We start from the raw sequence: 20,103 nt of genomic DNA, 5'->3' as shown, positions 1-20,103 counted from the left end.
GGTAAGTTATGAATAATGGCAGCCTCTGACCCTCAAACCACAGAGGAGTCTTTCCCAGGAACCAGGAGTAAAGGCTGTGGGCCTTGTGAGTCTGTTGGATTACCATCATCATCGTTAGATGTGAGTATTTCCTCATTTTAAAAGTAACCATATTCAATAAAAGACAACTTGGAAAATGGAGGAAAATAGAGAGGAACCCTTGGTTCCTATTCTAAAAAACCAAAGACAACCATAATTAACGTGTGTGTATTTCCTTGATTCTTTTACTCTTTGCATAGTGCTTTTGTTGTGTTTTGTTTTTCTAAGTCTAAATACATTTTTATTGCAAAAATTAAATCAATCTAGAAAAGTGTCAAGGAGAAAATACAAATCACCTGAAATCTCACACCCTAGGCATATTTGTTCTTAATATTTCAGGAGACGTCCTTACAGTTCTGTTTGTCTGTCTTTTTCTGTCTCATCCTCTTATCCCTAGACTTCTTTCTTAAATTCTCTCTCCCTTTCTCCTCATTTTTGCTCCTCAATGTATGTATTGCTGTTTTGGAACAGTGTTAATTCAACAATGTGACCATCTTTCCATGGTGACAAATATAGAGAGACATTATTTTTGCAGAGTATTTTCTTACATATATGGTGATTTCTTAAACCAGTTTCCTATTGATGGACATTTAGACTTGTTTCTTAACACTTTGCTCTTATAAATAACGGTAAAGAGATTTTGAACATATATATGTTTATTTTTGTCTATTTATATCCTTCGGGGGAAAAAGAAATCATAGAAGTGGTGTTACTGAGTGAAAAATTCTTATTTAAAATTTTGTCACATGTTGCCAAATTGTTCTCCAGAGAGACAAGACAACTCTTTTTCCTGCAGCCTTGCCAACAGTGGACGTTTTCAATTTGTTAAATTGTTTGCCAATCTCAATCAACAAGAAATATATCTTATTGCGGCTTGATATTTTCAAACACAAAGCAAAACACAGGGTCATTTACTTACTCATTTCATTCAACAGACATTTTTCGAGTACCTACTCTGTATACCAGGCTGGCACAGTTCCAGATGCTGGGGATTTAATAGTAAGGAGGACAGATAAAATCCTTGCTCTCGTGAAACTTATATTTTAGTGAAGGAAACAGATGATAAACCAACTTAAAGCATAGCTCTGTAATGCTAGCTGTTGATAAAGACTCTGAAGAAAACTAACGCAGGCTCAGGGCAGAGAATGACGGGGCTGCTGTTTTGGGGAGATGATCAGAGGTCTCTGCATGAAGTGATATTTGAACAGAGGCAAGGATGGAGGAGAGAACAAAGTGTGCAGGCATCTGGTAGGAGAGGGCACCAAGAAGAAACAGCAGGTGCAAAAGCCCCAGTCGAGGACTTGCCAAGCTTGCCTGAGAGAATATCTGGAGGCCAGCGTGGCCCACAGGGAGCAGGCAAGGAGACGATGGGAGAGTTGCAGATGGGCCAGGTCACATGATCATGCTTGCCACACCAGGTGTGACAAAGCCAGGGAGGTACAACGACTGTCTGGAAGACAACAGTGGTTGTCTCTGGAGACGGAGGGTCTGCAGTTGGAGGGAAGACTAACTTTCTTCTGTGAATTCCTTTGAATGCTTTGCATTTTTTAAATCATGTGCATGAATTATTTTTAATCTACTAAATTAAAATGATTAAAAATACTAAAAGAGGATTTATAATAATTTAAACATAATTAATACAAAAGAAAGGGCAAAAACTGAGTTGCATCTGGGGTGTGGTGAAAGAGAGAGCCACGGGTTGTTTGTCCACCCTGGTGAAGGGGCTGCCCAGGCGGCAGGACTTGGTAAACAGCTTGGTAAACGGATGAAACAAGAGCCGGGGCCTTGCCAGGGGGGACAAGAGTCCAGTCTTGACAAGAGTCCTCAAAGGGCAAGGAGCTGGTCTTATTGGTACTGATTGGAAGAGAACCAATTGTCACAGATTCAACCTGTATCGTTTAAGGTTTAGCCATTAACAAGATTGGCTTGGCTAATGTTGAGTGAAATTCTCTTTCAGGAATAAAAATGGGGATGGGCAAATTTTCAACTCCCCCCCTCCCATCCTAATGGGGGAACATAAAGAGAGCTAAACATAGGTTTGCAGTGACTAGATCCCTCAGAAGAAAAACCAGGATGTAGGGAGCTTTTGAGTAGGATTGGGTGCGATGGGGAGAGGCTGTGAATAATGAAATAAACATCAGTCCCAAATGGGACCTGCAGGCATCAGGGGTGAGCCCGCCCGGCTCTCAGAACAAAAATGACTAACATCTTCCTAAAATATTAAAGGAACTTTCCATGAGGGCTGTTAAATTGACCTACACCTTTATTCTCCAGTCACATTTTTAGAAAGTCAGGGGGAAGAGAGGGAGGCATGGGGTGGGATGTGTGTGCAAAGCTTTGCAAAACTCGTCGTAGGTTTGCAGGGAGAGGGAGAGAGGCCTCCCTCCCCTCCCCCTTCTCAGGACAGAATGTGGGAGGACCCGCGCCGCGCGTTCCTCCGCCCCTCCTTCCTCTGGAGCTCTCTCCCTTCACTCGCCCTATGAGGTTCTCCCTGTCTTGGGAGTCAGGGTCCTCCCCCAAATCTGTTTTCTAAATGACAGCTCCCAGGAAGAGAGCAGCGGTGTCAAGGTACTTATCCCAGTTCCCTTTCTTGTCCTCACCCTCCACATCGTGCACATTTCAAAAGGCGAGGCTTGCAGCAGACAGCTTGCTCATGTAGGCTCTATTCTCAGGCTGCCAAACCCACCAGAAGACTGAGACGCCTGTGACTGTGAACCTCCCAGCCCTGAAACTCTCCCCACTTCTGCTTAGGAAGTGAAATCTCGCTTTCCCAAAGAGATTTTTGATCGCCTTTGAAAATGGTTTGCTTCTGTGAATGTTTTACTTCAATTAAATGAAAAAGTAAAAGAAGAGCAAAACCAACTTGGTGGACAAAGCCTTGGCATGATGTCCCACTTAGGGAAATGGGGGAGGAAATGTGCAGTCATCCAGCAGACCTCCGGGGAGCACCTACTGGGTAAAGGGCGCAGTTCTGGGCACTGGGACCCCGCACATCCCTGCACCTACAGAGCGTCCGTCTAGCAAGGAAGACAGACAATAAGCAATAAGCCTCATGAACAAGGACACTATGTAGTATCAGTAACGGTGATGAATGCTGTGGGAAAAGATGGAGGAAGCACAGGGCGGTGGGAGGGCCAGGCTGGGACAGCGTCTTGAAGTTCTCCTCCAAGTGAGAACAGAACAGACACAACAAGTGTGGCCTAGAATAGGGTCTGGCAAACAGAAGGCACCCAATAAAGTTAATTTCCTTCCACTCCTCTATGCCTAAAAATTCCCATTACTGAGAGTTTGAACTTCAAGTCTTTACTCCCAAGCAAGAAGTGACAGTTAATGACTGAACAATTTAAGAAAATCAGACCACAGTTAGGACCTTCTTTTTGGTTGTATTGTAGAAGGCAGCATTCATCAGATTAAAGAATGTATTTTCTGATTAAACTTTTCAGTATGTACAAATGTAAAGCAAGTTTCCAGCATTGGGATACAGGAGTGTGTAAGTCACATATGTCTGTGGATTGAGGTGAGCTCAGGAGCCCCTTGGAAAGTGTCTCTTGATCTGAGTGGGGTTACAGAATTATATGCATTTGAAAGGACTCAGGGAGCTGTAGCAGAAGATTCATACGTTTTTAATATATGTAAATTATACCTCAGTAAAAAAAGAAAGATGTGGTTACCACTGACCTTGAACTTAGGTATGGCTCCCATGCTGGTGGTCTTGAGCACTCAGCCACTGCCCTGGGCGGGGCCTGAGCACAGACAGGACAGATTCTTAGCCGAATCTGCCCAGGGACACCTGCGTCGTGCTGGAGCCCCTGCCAAGCCTGCGATCACTGTGCCTTTACTGAAGCCCTGCCTCTCCTTGTGGGCCTGGGCAGAGGGAGAACCAAATTCCCACACCGGAAGCAACCAGAGAGCAAGTCTGGACAAGGCCACTGGGTCTCAGGGACAAAGCTCTTATCCTGCTGAGAAGGTCTCCATGTCTTCCCTGTTTCCTGGCATCTACGACAGGCAGCTGTGGAGATAGCCAGGCCATGGGTAGTCTCGGATTAGGTGGGGAGTGGCTGTTTTCACCCCAAAAGACAGCCAGCTGAGGGTAAATGTGGAGCGGCTCTCTCATCCATCTCACTCTGTCTGAGTCTCTTGTTTCTCTCTCCCAGTGTGAGCCTCTATGACTCTCTGCCACACAGGACACACCCAAGACTCTACACCTTCCTTATCAGTTACCTACCAACCATCTGATGACAGAGACCCCATGTGCCTGCTTGTTAGACATGTCCCATCTTGAACCGTCAGAGATTTTAGTGGTTTATTTTTACTAGAAAGCATGCTTCTTGGCAGGATGATCTCTACGCATGGGAGGCTGGGAGGCTGGAGGACCAGAAGCCTAAATGAAAGCAGCAGACAGGTGGGTGGCCACCCTCTCAAGTACTCACTGGGCTGCTTCCTGTTCTTGTCCACAGGAGGCAGTGTCGCATTGCCCGGAAGAAGGCCAACTGGCCCGAATCCAAAATGTTATCCAGGAGCTACCCCCATCCCATTACAGGTAAGAAGCCCTGGTAAAAGAAATGCACAGCCTCTCGACGTGATGTAATACCATAGATGCAGGCAGGCATCAGAAAAGGGAATGAATTCAGTGGTCAGTAGTCCTCCCAGGGCATTCTGAGTTGGGGGAACAGGTCACTTTTATTAGAGTGAGTTCTTGCCTGACCAGAGACATTGGTGGGAAGGGGCAGCCTGTGTCCAAGTCCCTTCCAGGGCACCCCCTCAGAGTGCCACAAGAGGTCATTCTGATTGCAGAAGCCAGCCTCACAGGGATACTGAAGTTTCTTACCCAGGTTCATAGCATAATCTAATCTATGGAACCCAAGGTGGTTTTTAAACAGAGTTTGACTGACTGATCTGTCCAGATGCTCATCAGTACCATCCCTTACATCATCCCATCTTTTTATTTCATTCTCACAATTTAGTCCCTAATCTTACCAACCTTTCCCAGTATTCCCCAAGCCTGCCCAGCTTTTACAAGAGGGCAGATTCTGATGTGGTATTAGAAAGAACTTACCAGCAATAATAGATGTCATCCATCCCTGAAATGAGCTCCCTGACAAGCACCAAGGTACCTGTAGCTGGAAGACTTAAAGTAAGAGCCGAGCTGGGGGCCAGTTTCAAGTCAGTGTGGTGAAGACGCTGCCTTGGGTGAAAGGAGGCACAAGGAGCCATGAGGAGCCCTTAGGTTCCGGGTCCAATGAGTCCTCGGTTCAGTCTCTGACTGGTGCTCCAAAGGCCTCTGCTGACTTCTGACAAGACTGCCTTGTTCTCCACCCTAGCCAGCATGCCACAGCCAAGAAAACTACCTCCGTCTATCTTGATATCTTCCTGAGAGTGCTCCAAACTTCATGAGATAGAAATACACAGAGTCTCTTAAATTCAAACTTAGAAATTGTCTCCAGATGTCAGGCTTCACACAGGCTCTGAAGTTTCTCACTTGCTTGAAAAAAAAAAATGACCCGTTACAGGACCCTGGAATACCTGATTCGACACCTGGCACACATCGCCTCCTTCAGCAGCAAGACCAACATGCATGCCAGGAACCTGGCCCTGGTGTGGGCGCCCAACCTCCTCAGGTAACCAGCACACCCTCACCTTCTCACGACCCCAGTGGGCTCAGAGCAGCCCCCAACTCATATGAAGACTGGGTTCTTCGACACTGAAGCTCCTTGAAGACAAACCTTTGGCTGGGTGGTTTTTTGGAACACGTGGGAAAGAAAGGTGATTTTAATAGCCTTTGCCCACTAACCTTGGAATCTCTGGAGCCCAGAGGTATTTTCTGGGTACAACCAAGATGTAGCCAGGTTTGGGGCCTTGTATGTTACAATTTCCTTAAAAGGCCTTTCTGGGTCTTTGAGGCTCCTTGGCTTTTGTTGGTTTTGGTGGGGTCCCAGCTGGCTATAACCTGAATCAGCTGCTTCACGTGACTTCATAAATGATGACCTGCCCTTAGAACAAGTGGGTGGAGGTGGAAGAAGAGCCTATGAAGAAAAAAATTAACTCCTGTGTATTCGCTAATACAGTGTTTACTGTCTTTTGATGTATAAATCCTGGTAACTGTTTCCAATTTGTTCAGTGCGTTGGGCTTCACAGCCTTTGGAGAGTTCCTTTAATTGATCTTAAGTAGTTAAAATATTCTACAGATTAACACACTGTACACATTTAGGAGTTGGGGGCTTGTACAAAAGGCTGGCTGGCTCCCTGTCATGCCTCGGTTGGTAGGGCAGACCCGTTAACTGAATGTGTTTCTTCCACCGTTCAGGTCCAAAGAGATTGAAGCCACTGGTTGCAATGGAGATGCAGCCTTCCTTGCAGTCCGGGTCCAGCAGGTGGTGATTGAATTCATACTGAATCACGTGGATCAAATCTTTAACAACGGTGCTCCGGGGTCTCTGGAGAACGATGGTAATGGCTCCTCCTGGCATACGCCCCGCCAGCCCACCCATCTTTCTTGCCTGGTCGCAGGGCCCAGCGCGGGCTGGGTTCTAGCTCAGTGTCAGCTCTGTGTGTGTGTGTTTGTGCACGTGCTGACTACAGTGCATGTCAGCGTATGGGGATTGTGCACACATGTGTACACATGCAGCAAAGGTGTGGTGTGTTTGTATGTGGCTGTAGCATGTTTCTGATCAGTTGTGTACATGGCCTATCCCACGAATGCAGTGTGGGGAGCTGGAACTCTAATGATTTTAGGGAGTTTTTAAACTCTTCCAGTTATTATCTAGAGGCATTGGCAACATTCCTCCCTTTAACTATTAGATTTCATTTTTACTTTCAGTATGATATTTTAGAAGTCTTAAGTGAATGAGCTAAGAGGCGTCCTGTTCATACTCATATGTGTATTCAGAATGCCTTCTCTTCCCTAGTGTTTTTTATTTTTTATTGAAGTATATTTGATTTACAATACTGTGTTAGTTTCAGGTGTACAGCAAAGTGATTTGGTTATACATATATATGTATATACCCATATTCTTTTTTTCTGATACTTTTCCATTATAGGTTATTATGAGTTATTGAATACAGTTTCCTGTACTATACAGTGAATCCTTGTTGTTTATTTTATATATGGTAGCGTGCATCTGTTAATCTCATACTCCCAATTTATCCTTCCTCCCCGCTTCCCCTTTGGTAACCATAAATTTGTTTTCTGTGTCTGTGAGTCTGTTTCTGTTTTGTAAATAAGTCCATTTGTACTATTTTTTAGATTCCACATATATGATCTAAGTGATAGCATATAATGTTTATCCTTCTTGCAAGCATTTCTTGAGTGCTTACTTTATTCTGCCCTGCACTGGGCACCAGGCATACAGCATTGAGTGTGTGTTTGTGGCCATGTGTATGCAGAGACTAGCTAGCATTGAAACCCCCTGTAGCCCTACTGTGAGAAAGAGAGCTATTTCAGGTTGGATATAATGAGACGCAAGATACGATGTTTCTGTAGTTCTCATACTAACATAATTAACCCCAGGAGTGAATTGGTATTGGTTTATGCTGCTTGAACTCATATAAGCCTAATTTGTAAAAGTCAAAAATCCAGCTGACCAAGAAGCCTGCTAATTACCACTTGTGTGAGAGTGGTTTTACAACATTAGCGGATGTCACATAATCTGGAAGCCTTGTTAAAACACAGATCACTGGACCTCATCCCCAGAGTTTCTGATTCAGCATGTCTGGAGTACTGCTGGTCAGGGTCCATGCTTGGAGACCCAGTGGTGTATGGGAACCTTATCTGCAAAATATTTGCATTAGCTGATCAAAGCATTCTTTTCTAGTTCAGCTAATATACTTGGGAAGATCAGTTATAACCATCAGAGTAATCAATTGCAATTAATATCAAATTTCGATTCCTGGTATAATTGTTCCCACCCCATCCTGTCCCCTATGTGGTTTATGACCTTATTTAAAAAACTTTTTTCTGTTGACTTAAAATTCACATACCATAAAATTCACCACTTTTATCATTTTTAAGCATACAGTTCAGTGGTTCTCAGTGTATTCACAGAATTGTGCAACCATCACCACTATCTAATTCCAGAACATTTCAATCACTCCAAAAAGAAACCCCACACCCATTAAGCAGCCACTGCACATCTTGCCCTCCTCCAGACTCTGGCAACTGTTCATCTAGTTTCTGCTTCTATGGATTTGCCTCTTCTGCACATTTCATATAAATGGAATCATACAATAATGTGGTCTTTTGTGACTGACGCTTTTCACTTAGCATATGTCTGCATGTATCAATATGTCATTTTTTTATGGCTGAATAATCTTCTAGTGTGTAGATACACTGCATTTTGTTTATCCATTCATCAGTTGATGGACATTTGGCTTGTTTCTACTTTTGAGTTATTATGAATAATGCTGCTGTGAACATTCATATACAGGTTTTCGTATGAACATATGTTTCCAATTTTCTTGGCTAAACCCCTAGGAGTGGCTGATGTTTCTTTTATCTCTAACTCTCCCATTACAAATATATTTTTTATTATAGCAATATAAATCCTTTTTGAAAGTAAATGAGAAATAATATGCATTCATTCATCCTTTTGAGTCAACCAGTAATTTACTGGGGACTTACTCTGTGCGAGGAACTTTGGCAGGTCCTCCACATACATTATCTCATTGACCCATCAACGGCCATCATAAAGTTGTTATCAACCTTATTTTATACGTGAAGAATCAGAGAATCAGAAAAGCTTAGTAACTGCGCAAAGCCACACTGCTGGTAACTGGTAGGACTGAACATTGAACCTAAATCTTCCAGCCTGTGCTCTTTCTTTACCTGTGCTACCTCTGTGAGGAAAAAAAAAAGAAAAGAAAAGAAATAAGTAAACCATTGTGAAGAATTAATGACTTTTGGGAAGTGTTCTCCTAGATAGCAAATCCATCCATGGCTGCTAGTGTTAAGGCTGTTCTAATTTTAACCTGGAAATGCCTGTCTCTTTATGACCATTGCCTTAATCAGGCTTTGTCCTGCATATTGAAATCCAGTTTCCTCTTGAGCCTTTAACTCTTGATTGCCCCCAATACTTATTATTCAGTGCATTTCATTTAAATGTTCTTATTATGAGTTCTTATTGAGTCTGGTAATATTTACACAAAATGAAATAAGTCATACCCTCTGGAATTTTGGATTTAGAAATAGGGTTCTGTTTCAAATTGGGAAGATTCTAGAAGTCATAGAATCCAACACATTTAATTGGTAAATGAGAGTAGTGAGGCCAGAGAGATTGTGATATACCCAACTTCTGTTAAGACATAAATGTATACTGAGCACCTGCTATGTGCCAGGTACCGTTCTAGACAGTGGGGACCCCTCAGTGCCCAAAATGATAAAGCCCCTGCTCTGCATAGAGCTATGGTCTTGCTGGAAAGATGAACAATAAATAAGTTTACAAATAAATACATTATCACTTCAAAGGCAATAAATGCCATGAAGGAAGTACAGCAGGGTAATGTGATGGTCAGTGACTTGGGGGCGTAATTTTTGTACATAGTGGACACACAGCCCCTGAGGAAGTGATCTTTGAACTGAAACCTGAATGACAAAAGGAACCAGTCATGTGAAGATCTAGGGGGGCAAATGTTCCAAACACGGAGAACAGGGAGTATAGAAGTTCTGAGGTGCAGAGGAGCTCATCGCGTTGCAGAAAGTTAGTCAGTGTGGCTCGAGCAACCCAGTCTCCAGTGTGGGCTGCCACACCCTAGGGGCACCCAAGACCAAAGTATCCAAGTATGGGTGTTGGAAGAAACTATTAGAATTTTCCCCCTGTTGGTTTTACTGTCTACTTTATAATTTCTATGATTTTGTATGTTTTCTATTACAGATAACACAAGCACAGTGGTATATATGTATAATTTACAAATGTATACATGTATATAGTGAGAATATACATCGGAACAACTTCACCGTATATTTTTGCATACCACTGGGTCAGTGGGCAAAGAGGAGAGGGAAAGCAGATGGAAGGTCCTGGTCGGCCATGATAAGAGTTTGGTTTGTTCTCTGTGCTGTGCGAAAGCCTGGGAGGAGTCTGAGTAGGGTGTGCGGGATCTGAATACCCTGGTTGCTGTGTGTGGAGTGGGGACTGAAAGGCCAGAAGTCAGGAGACCAATTAAGGAGTGATGGCAGAAGTCAGGAGGGAAATCATGGTGGCCTGGACTACTGATCTTCCTCGACTTATGATGGGGTTACATCCCAATAAACCCACTGTAATTGAAAATATCATAAATCAAAAATGTGCTGAATATAGCTACCCTCCTGAATGTCATAGCTTAACCTAGCCTACCTTAAATGTGCTCGGAATACTTGCATTAGCCTACATTTGGGCAAAATCACCTAACACAAAGCCTATTTTATAATAGTGTCGATGAGCTCCTGTAATTTATTGAATACTGCACTGAAAGTGACAAACAGATTGGTTGCACGGGTACAGAATGGTTACAGGTGTATGATCCTTGCAATCGTGTGGCTGACTGGGAGCTGTGGCTGCAGCAACTACCCAGCATCAGGAGGGAGTATCGTACTGAATACCACTAACCAGAAAAAAGATCAAAATTCAAAATTCAAAGTACAGTTTCTACTGAATGCATATGGCTTTCACACCATTGTAAAATCAAAAAATTGTAAGTTGAACCACTGTTTAAGTTGGGGATCATCTGTGCATGTTAGCTGTGGAAAGGAGGAAAGCGGCTGGATTCAGGATATATTTTGGAGGTAGAGTTATAGGACTTACTTCTAGGAGGGATGTAGGGGAGAGAGGGTACATCAGAGAAAGGATTGAATGAAAAATACCTACTCCAGGTTTTGGCTTACACAACTGGGTGATGCATGGAGCTATTTACCACCTTGGAGAAGATGGGAGGGGAGACCAGTTTGGAGATAAGTAGCAAAAATCACAAGCTCTGTTAGGAGATGTAAATCTAGAGATGCCTATTGAACATCTAAGCACAGGGGATGAATAGGCCTTGGGACAGGGGAGCCTGGAACCAGGGAAGAGGTGGGTGCTAGGTCTCCTGATCCTGCAGTTTATATTCTTCCCATTGTTCCAGTTGCTCCCAGAATGATTTAATTTTTTAAGTAAATAAGTAAGTTTTTAAAATAATAGTCTAGGATCTGTGAACAAATATTAAGAATAAATTAAATTTAAATATTTTTAGTCTCCTTTGGATTAAGTTGGAAAACTGAGTTAAAGTTGGAAACTTCACTGAAAAAATCTTTAGGTCACAGATGTACCTAATGATAGTCCTGCTGAATGCCAGCCATGCTGTCCTCCCTGGAAACACTCCAGAGTTACATCCCAACTCCATTTTCTACAAGGCCCTTTGTCAGTGGTTTTATTTCCCTCCACTCAGGGAGGGTCATGCTCTGCAAAGAGAAATGGTGCCAGCAGGGTGCTTTTTGAAAATGAGGTGAGTCCTATACCAAAAATGATTTTTTAGTCTCAACTGGTCCAAGTTATTCTTGAGTCTCCTCACACCTTCTGAAGGTACAGAAAACTGGCAAGGTGGCCAAAAGACTAAGTAGAGGCAAACTTAAACCTCTTCTTTTTCACTTAGATCAGGTTTTTCAGCCTTGGCACTGTTGACATTTAGCTCTGGATAACTCTTGTGAAGGGGCCGTTCTGTGCATCGTAGGATGTTCAGCTGCACCCTTGGCTTCTAACCACAAGGTGCCAGTTCGCATTCTCACACACATCTGTCACAATGAAAAATGTCTCCAGACATTGCCAAATGTCCCTGGCCGGAGAAAGGGGTACAAAATTGTTCCAAGTTGAAAAAAATTGACTTGGAGAAAAGCGCTAACCTTGGATACCACTGATCTGTCATTGTCACTTCCACTCTTAAAAAAAAAAAAGTAGAAGGAAAGGATTAGCTTGCATGCACTTGAAGATGACTGGGGTAGTGAGTAGAAAGCCACTCATCTCTTAGGGAATAGCATAGGCCATAAAATGTCCTTTTCCTAAAGAGATATAAGGATATAAGGATATAAGGATAGTTCATCTCAGGAAAGTTGAGGCTCCAACCTTAAACTGGTGCCTGTGTGCTGGAGCTGCAGGAGGCGGGGGGCAGTCTCCGGCCCTGCCCTAGCTGAGTGAGGCTACCTCTGTGGCTGACCAAAGCCATAGGCAGTTTCTGGGGGCAAATATCCACTGCTGTTTCTCTGGCCCACAGTGAGTGCTCAATATGTTTGTTTTGTGAATGAATGAATGAATGAATGACCTGTCTCTGAAAAGTACAAGAAATGTAGGCAACCTTCTGAAGCCCGTGTGCCCTCTGGCTGGTCTGGCCAGGAGAGTTGTCAGATCCCTGTGTGCAGCCTCTGCTCCAGACCCCACCATGCTCAAGAACAGCCCCTGTCAGGAGGTCAGGAACGGAGGGGCTGTGGATGGGGGATCCGGCTGGTCTGGGGGCACACGCTGCCTCTCAAGAGAGCTGTGAGCGCTTCACTTCTTGTTACAGAAAACCGGCCCATCATGAAGAGCCTAACTTTGCCAGCCCTCTCCCTGCCCATGAAGTTGGTGAGTCTGGAGGAAGCTCAAGCACGGAGCCTGGCTACTAACCATCCGGCTCGGAAGGAAAGGAGGGAGAATAGCCTGCCTGAGATTGTCCCTCCCATGGGCACCCTCTTCCACACTGTCCTTGAGTTACCGGACAACAAGTGAGTGGACTTCTTTCAACTTCTGGGAGATGTTTGGGTGGAGGGAGACAGAGGAGGGAGTGATAGAGTCTCCAGGCTTTGATGGCTGCATGGGTTGGGGATGTGGTCCTGGTTGGGGTGTAAGGAAGCTTTCCGGAAGGGGAGGGAGCTGCCTCCACGACTTTCACCGGCGGCGACGCCGCCTTCCGTCGCTGCCCCAAAGTCACCAAGACCTTGACCTCCCACCAGAAATCTCCAGTACCGAGGTGGGGGTGGGGCTCATAGGTGCCAAGAATCATAAATCCCTGACTCCTTAGTTTAGACAAAATAGGCTTGACATTTTCAAAAGGAAGTTTGCTAAAAACAAAAAGTTGACCCCCTCCTCCCACCCTTCACCTCCGCGGGACGTTACAAAAGGCTTAGAGAGGAACGGAGGACAGGCTGGCAGAGAGCGCCACTCTGGACCGAGAGCTGTGGGAACGCGGCACTTGGGGACGTGCATCCCGCTTCCGTTCCTCTGTCTCGCCGGTCAGAGCCCTCCCTCCCCTCCCAAAACAAACCAAACACCATTTTCATTCAGATCTTTCCTCATTTCTCCTGCTCACTGCTGTTGTAACCCTGGTCTCCACACAGCCCTCCTCCCACCTCCCCCTCACGCCCCGCTGTAAAAAGGGGGTGGTGATTGGGGCTGACAGTAGATGGAGGTGCGGAAAGGCAGGCTTGTCATTGGAGAGCGTCATCCTCGCTGTTTGGTCAGTGAAAGGAGGTATAAAAACCTCAGACCTCTTGGCAGTGTCTTCCCCGCGATGGGGTGGCTGTTTTCCTTTTTGGGGAGCAGAGAACGCTGCCACCTTGGGGCGCCTGTCACACTGCGTGCTCTGGGAGAGGCACCTGGAACTCACCTGCTGAGAAAGCCCTCCGTTTGCTGGAGAGCACTGCTGGTGCTCTCTCGAGACTAAGTCCCACTGCTCCTCCCCCTAAGTTTCTAGGGAATAAGACTTCCACCCCTTGGTCAGGAGGAAGAGAACCTTGGAAGGACAATCAAGTGCACTTTCTCTGTGCCTTAAACACCTGGGGTGTGCCATAGCTTGGGGTGTGCCATACCTCAGGGTATGCCATCGTATAAAATCCATCCCGAGGCCAAGTGCTTGAAAACACCAGCCGAGATCCAAAAGAACCCGCTAAGCACTGCAGATGTCTCTCTGATTGATCATTAAAAACGTGCTGAACTTGAGATCTGGATGTTCTATGAGAACCCTGCAGAGAAAAGGCCCTTTGTGGAACCCACAGGGTGCTGGGTTCATCCTGGAACTTTATGGAGTCTGATGGCTGAGCGAGCCAGAGCCTGGCAAGGCCTCTGTGGTGACTCCTGGTGGCACCAGGCTTTGGGCTCAGTCTGGCATTCAACTTCCCCTGCCACCTACTGGAGCAGCCTGGTGGCATCAGGGAAGTGAGAGACAGAGCCAGAGATACAGTGACTACCCTCTGCCTTTCTCTGTGATGACTGCTGACAACGGCCCAGCAGCCCGCAGCTCTCCCAGGCCAGGCTCTGCTCCAAGTGGTTTTCTCATCCATCCCCTTTCCAGTCCACCAAAGTCTTCAGCAGCCCCCTCAGCTGTGGATGTCCCAGCAGTGTGGCCTCAGTGCAGGGAGCATAATGGGATTGGGGTTTATGATCTTTGGTGTTTATTCCTGTAAGAAATGCCTGTCTTTGAAAATGCTTTTAAATTGCTTACCTGAATTACTACCAGAATTCCCATAACTGTGGTTGCTCATGACCTCTGAGTCTCCCACCAGCCCCTGCCTTTAATAGCACATCTTTGCCTCTTCCTCTGGGGAAAGTGGTCCTTCACTCTGACTCACGAAAACCCAGCTCCATCATCAAGGGCATCCCCAGACAGGTTGAGAGTTGGGCTCAACTTGGATTTTAGAGAGCGATTTCCTGACATGTCAGAGCCATTCATAACTAAGAACATGATTGGGGCATTCCTTCTCAATTTAAAGGGCCCATTGAAATGGCAGGTTACCAAAATAACCCCTTTGTGGCTTGGCTCTTTTAGAAGAAAGCTCTCCAGTAAATCAAAGAAGTGGAAGTCAATATTTAACCTGGGACGTTCTGGATCAGACTCCAAATCAAAGCTGAGTAGAAATGGGAGTGTGTTTGTGAGAGGACAGAGGCTCTCAGGTAAGAATCAACAGCAACTCTGTTTATAAGAGATCTATATTTTTCCAGTTCTGTTTCTTAAGTCTTCAGTTTGATCACATCAAACTGACTAACCCTGAGAGACTTACAAATTAACTAGAGAGTCTTCTTGTTTTTTAAAAATAACTTTATATTTACAAAAAGTTTGCAGAGAACCCATATACGCTCACATAGCTTCCCCAAATGATAACATTAGATAACTGTAACAGAATGATCAAAATCAGAAAATTAATATCAATATAATGCTATTAAATAATTTATAGGCCTTACTCACATTTGACCAATTGTTCCACTAAAGTCCTTTTTCTGGTCCAGGATCCAATCCAAGAAGCCACATTACGTTTAGATGTCATGCCTCCTTAACGCTCCAACCTAGGACAGTTGCTCAATCTTTTTGACCTTGACACTTAAGGAGAGTTCTGGCCATTCATTTTGCAGAATATACCTCGGTTAGGGGTTGTCCAATATTTCCTCAGGGGTAGATTGAAGTTATGAACGCTGTGCCTGTCTCAGTGTGTCATATCAGGGGGCACGTAAGGTCATATTTTATTGTAGGTGAGGTGAACTTTGATCACTTGGTTAAAGCTATTTACAAGATTTGTCCCTGTAAAGTTACTATTTTTTCCTTTGCAGTTAATAAGTATCTTGTGGGAGATATTTTCAGACTGCAAATATCTTTTTCTTGTCATACTTTCATCCATGAATTTCAACATCCATTAATGGTTCTTGCCTGCAACAGTTATTACTGTGGTGTTTGCCAAACGGTCATTTTCTATTTCCATCATGCCTTCTGCACTTATTAATTGAACTCTACTGCAAAGATTCATTCCTTTCTCCCCAGGGTCATATAATGCCCTGTGGAATTATATCTGAGTAGGAAATAGGAATTGAGGCAGGAGGGACTGAAGGAACCACTGTATAATGGGGAATATAATGAATCCAGCTAAATATTGTCAGAAAGGGAAAGACAAAGAAATTTTCTACAATGACCTTTAGTGTTAGAGATTAAAAGCATGATTTTTTAAAAAATGAGGGTGATAGTTATGAAAACAAGTAGTAAACTGTACAGATGCCATGAGCAAACCTTGAAAGAATCCTAGTTGAAAAAAAAGGACTATAAAAGATGATACCGGGGACTAATAGATTCCATTTTAGATGATATTAAAGAATAGTAAATTTTTATAGTGTGCTGGTGGTTCTTAGGACACATGCTAAAATTGAAGTATTTAAGGATGAAGTGTCAAAATATTGAAACTCACTTTCAAATCATTCAGAAAAATATAGGTACATAGGTATATACACACACACACACACACACATACAGACATACACACACATATATACATATAGAGAGAGAGAAATAGATAAAGCAAACGTGTGGCAAAATGTCAACCTAGGTGGTAGGTTTAGAGGTCTTCAACTTTTCTGAATGTTTGAAATTCTTTTTTGGGGGAGGCGGGTAATTAGGTTTGCTTGTTTGTTTGCTTACTTACTTACTTAAATGGAGGAGGCACTGGGGATTGAACCTACACCCTCTTACATGCTAAGCAAGCACTCTGCCACTGAGCTATATACCCTCCCTGCTGAAATTCTTGATAATAAAGATTTGAGGGAAAAAACTAACGCCTGTAGGCAAAAATGGGAGAGAATATGTTTTAAGGACCTTCCTCGACCCCAGTGATAACTGTATGCCGTGGCTTATAAGGCACGGGTGTTAGAAATCATCCCATTTGCCTATTGGAGTAATGAGCAATGCTGTGGGGTACAGCAGTTACAATGACTTAGGCTGTAGATAACAGCAAATCCAACTCAGTTGGCTTATGCAATGAGGGGATCTACTGGGACACCCAGATGTAGTGAAGGCTTCAGGGATGGCTTAATACTGGGGCTCTGTCTCCATTTCTCCATGTTTTCCTAAGCTCTGCCTTCCAGTGTGGGTCAGCTTTCTCCACAGACTAGTTTCCTTTGCTGAGAAGAAGTGGCTATAGTAGTTCCAGGCTTTCCCTTTGACTCTCACTGTGTCCAGTAAGAGAACATCATTCCTGGTAGCTTGCTCCGAAGTACAGGGACCCTTCCTTCCTACAGACCCCCATTAAGTGTCTCTCCTCTCCCCCTGCCAAACAGTAGCCTTCACTGAGTCACACAGATCAGTCCCTGTGACCAAGGGAGTACCCTGTGCTTATTGGCTTAGGCCTGGGTTCCTGAGCCGACCACCGCCCTGAGGAATGGGCTTGCAGTCAGATGCACCCAGGAAGCACAAGGGCTCTGTGAGAAGGGGGAAGGGAAATGGATTCTGGATGGTCATCTACAAATTCCATTATATGGGAAAAAATGCCTCTCACGAAATGGAAAGATAGCCTAGGTGAAGAGGACAGGTTGCTCCAAGTATGGCAGATCAGATACAAATCAGAAATTAGGATTCTCGAAGGAGAATTCAAGAGGTGAAGTACCTGGCAAGAAACTCCTGATCTAACAATAGATTTGCTGAAGCACAGCAGAGGGAAATTCAGTTACAGAATCAGTAACACAGACAAAGAGGTTCACCAAGTAATGAAAAGTTAAAACAATAGAACAAAGCAATCAAGTAAAAATAGAATCAATGATCTGCTTTGATCTGGACTTAGGAGGAGTTCCACCCCACTATGTGGTTTTCAAAAGGAAGAAGCTCAAGGTGCTGGACCACATGGTAGGAAACTCACAGAAGGCACAGGATGTCCCAGGCCAGGGCTCCTCAGCTCGGCTGCACCTCAGAATCCCCCAGTGTGTGGTTCCCACCCACCGCAACCTTGCCTCGGGAGTTCTGTGGTCAAGTCAGAGTGTTGGTCACTTTTTAAAAAGCTCCCCAGGTGATTCTGATATGCATCTGGGGTTGAAAGCCACTGGTCTAATATTTCTCTTTTTTTTTTAAGTTTTTCTTAAACTCATACATGTACTTTCTTTCTTTCTTTCTTTCTTTGAGAGGTGTTGGAGGTAATTAAGTTTATTTATTTTTAGAGGAGGTAGTGGGGATTGAACCCAGCACCTCGTGCATGTTAAGCATACACTCTACCACTTGAGCTATACCCTCCCCATGGTCTAATATCCCTTGACCAAACTAATCAGAGATAGATTATCAAACTGGCTAAATTCTGATGGGATGCAAGGGTGAAATTAAAGAGCCATCAGTGTCAATATAAGTGACTCTCTGTGACCTTGGGTCCTCTCAGCTGTTGTACCAAATTCCTGGGTGCTGTGACATGTGGCTGCAGCCAAGAATCCTGCTCTCCGGCCTATCAAGTAGGAGGAGTTGCTGGAGCCCCATGGATGAATCTTTTCTGTACACAAAGTTGGGCTCAGGACTCCTCATTTGCTAACAGCTATTTGACAAACTGTAATTTGTAATTACCTTTATCTGTAAAATGTTAATAAAACTTTGATCTATAAATGCGCTATTTTTATAAGATCAGTCCCATCAAGAAAGTAGGAACATCTAAGGTGGAGTGGGGAATATTTTCCAAAGGGGAAAATTATGAATACTTGAAAAACTTTCCTAAAGAAATTTCTCTTTCGTATGTACAGCCTGACCTATTGTTCTGAACACTCCCTCTCAACATGCATTCATCAGGGATATTTTTTCTTTTGTCTTTAGTGGAAAAGGCTACTATCCGACCAGCTAAAAGCATGGACTCACTGTGCTCAGTGCCCGTGGAAGGTGAGATTTCACAGTTGGATCTGCAGCTGGGGCTTACCGGTAGGAGAGTGGTGCTCCCACACCAGACCTGCCTTCAGACACTGCCGAACCTGCTCATCTCCAGGCAGGATCACACACACTCTCCCGGACTCAAATCCCTCCCTGACCCTTCCCAAATCAAGGGGCTCACATAGCCCTTGCAATAACCTTCAAACTCCACCAAGCCTCTTTCTCCAGCCTTTCTGCATCCACAGCTGGAGACAGCAGCCTCTTTACATTCAAGCCTGAGCCAGGTGAAAGGTCCACACTTGAAAACGAAGGCGGACGAGGGTCCCCTGGGGCATAAAGAAGAGTTTCAAATTTAGGTGTTTCCATAGGCATGAGCTTCATCGTATTTGTCAAGTCATGATTTTGAGTTGGTGGATTCATTCATTCCTTCATTCATCGGTAAACACTGATGGGCACCAGCCTGGCACGTAGCTGGTTATCGCTTGTTGGAGTAGATGTGCATGCCAGGTGACACCCATCACCAAGGTGGCACCTCACCATGTTGGTTCTTACAGCTCCAGCCTTCAGGGCTGACTTGCCTGTAGCTCTCGCGTCTGTTTTTGTTAAGCAGCCAACAAGCACTGCTACAAGCTACAAGACACAGGGCTTCCCTAACAGCAGACTGGTTAAACTCCCTCACAGTTATCCCATGACTTTCCAATCCCTTTAATACAAGATATTTTTCTCTTTGATAAATGAGGCAGCCTGAAACTACAGAAAGTCTTTAGAACAACTTTCCACAAAGAATTCTAAGCTTATAAGATATTCAGTGAGGTGTTTTTTTTTCTTTAAGCTGAATCGATCCTTTTAGCATTTTCTCACTTTTATATTCATCCATTTGCTTGGTTTTGAAACCTCTTAGGTGCAATTCTTGCTCAGTTTGACAGGATTTACTATTTCAAAAGCTAGGTCACTGCTTCCGTGGGTGCTGGGCAGGTTAGCTAAACCTCTCTGAGTCTGCTTCTTTGTGTGTAAAGAGAGGTGATAATACTCCCCCTACAGAGTGGTCCTAAGAATTTTAAACCTAGTGTGACCTAAGATGTAGCACTTGGTGCCCAGCTGGGAATTATTTCCCAGATCCCTGGCAGTTCAGTTGTCATCTCCCAGCTTGTTTATTTCCCATACAGATATTTCTCTTCTTTGCCTTCACTTTTAAGTCAGTCAGGAACTCACTCCTCACAACTGTGCTTTCTAACATGTAATTAATTTATATTTCTGGTTTCTCATCCTCTGAATCAGCAGGAAGAAGCCTGGGAATAGGCAGAAAGGTCTAGCTGAGGACTGCATTTGTTTCCTTGCAGGGAAATGAAACCCCTGTTTGGGTCCATCTGCCACAGAAGACTTAAAACAATAAGTTTAAAAAAAAAACCCAAAACAATAAGTTTCAAGGTTTTAAAATGAAACAAGTTTCTGTTATTTTGGCCT

At 44.2% G+C, this 20,103-nt stretch overlaps 1 protein-coding gene across 1 annotated transcript in view; it reads left to right on the top strand.

Moving 5' to 3' along the window:
- ARHGAP31 (Rho GTPase activating protein 31) overlaps nt 1–20,103 on the top strand; it is a 96,579-nt gene that overhangs the window by 63,551 nt on the left and 12,925 nt on the right. The window contains exons 4-9 of the mRNA XM_006210319.4: nt 4,536–4,618; nt 5,589–5,696; nt 6,383–6,525; nt 12,580–12,778; nt 14,818–14,942; nt 18,589–18,651. Coding sequence (XP_006210381.2) covers nt 4,536–4,618; nt 5,589–5,696; nt 6,383–6,525; nt 12,580–12,778; nt 14,818–14,942; nt 18,589–18,651 — 721 coding nt within the window. The remainder of the gene's footprint in view (nt 1–4,535; nt 4,619–5,588; nt 5,697–6,382; nt 6,526–12,579; nt 12,779–14,817; nt 14,943–18,588; nt 18,652–20,103) is intronic.

The sequence above is a fragment of the Vicugna pacos genome, chromosome 1 (genome assembly GCF_048564905.1).
Source record: "Vicugna pacos chromosome 1, VicPac4, whole genome shotgun sequence".
Classification (NCBI taxonomy): domain Eukaryota; kingdom Metazoa; phylum Chordata; class Mammalia; order Artiodactyla; family Camelidae; genus Vicugna; species Vicugna pacos.
The sequence above is the reverse complement of the archived record's forward strand: the minus strand, read 5'-3'. Positions and strand labels throughout refer to the sequence as shown.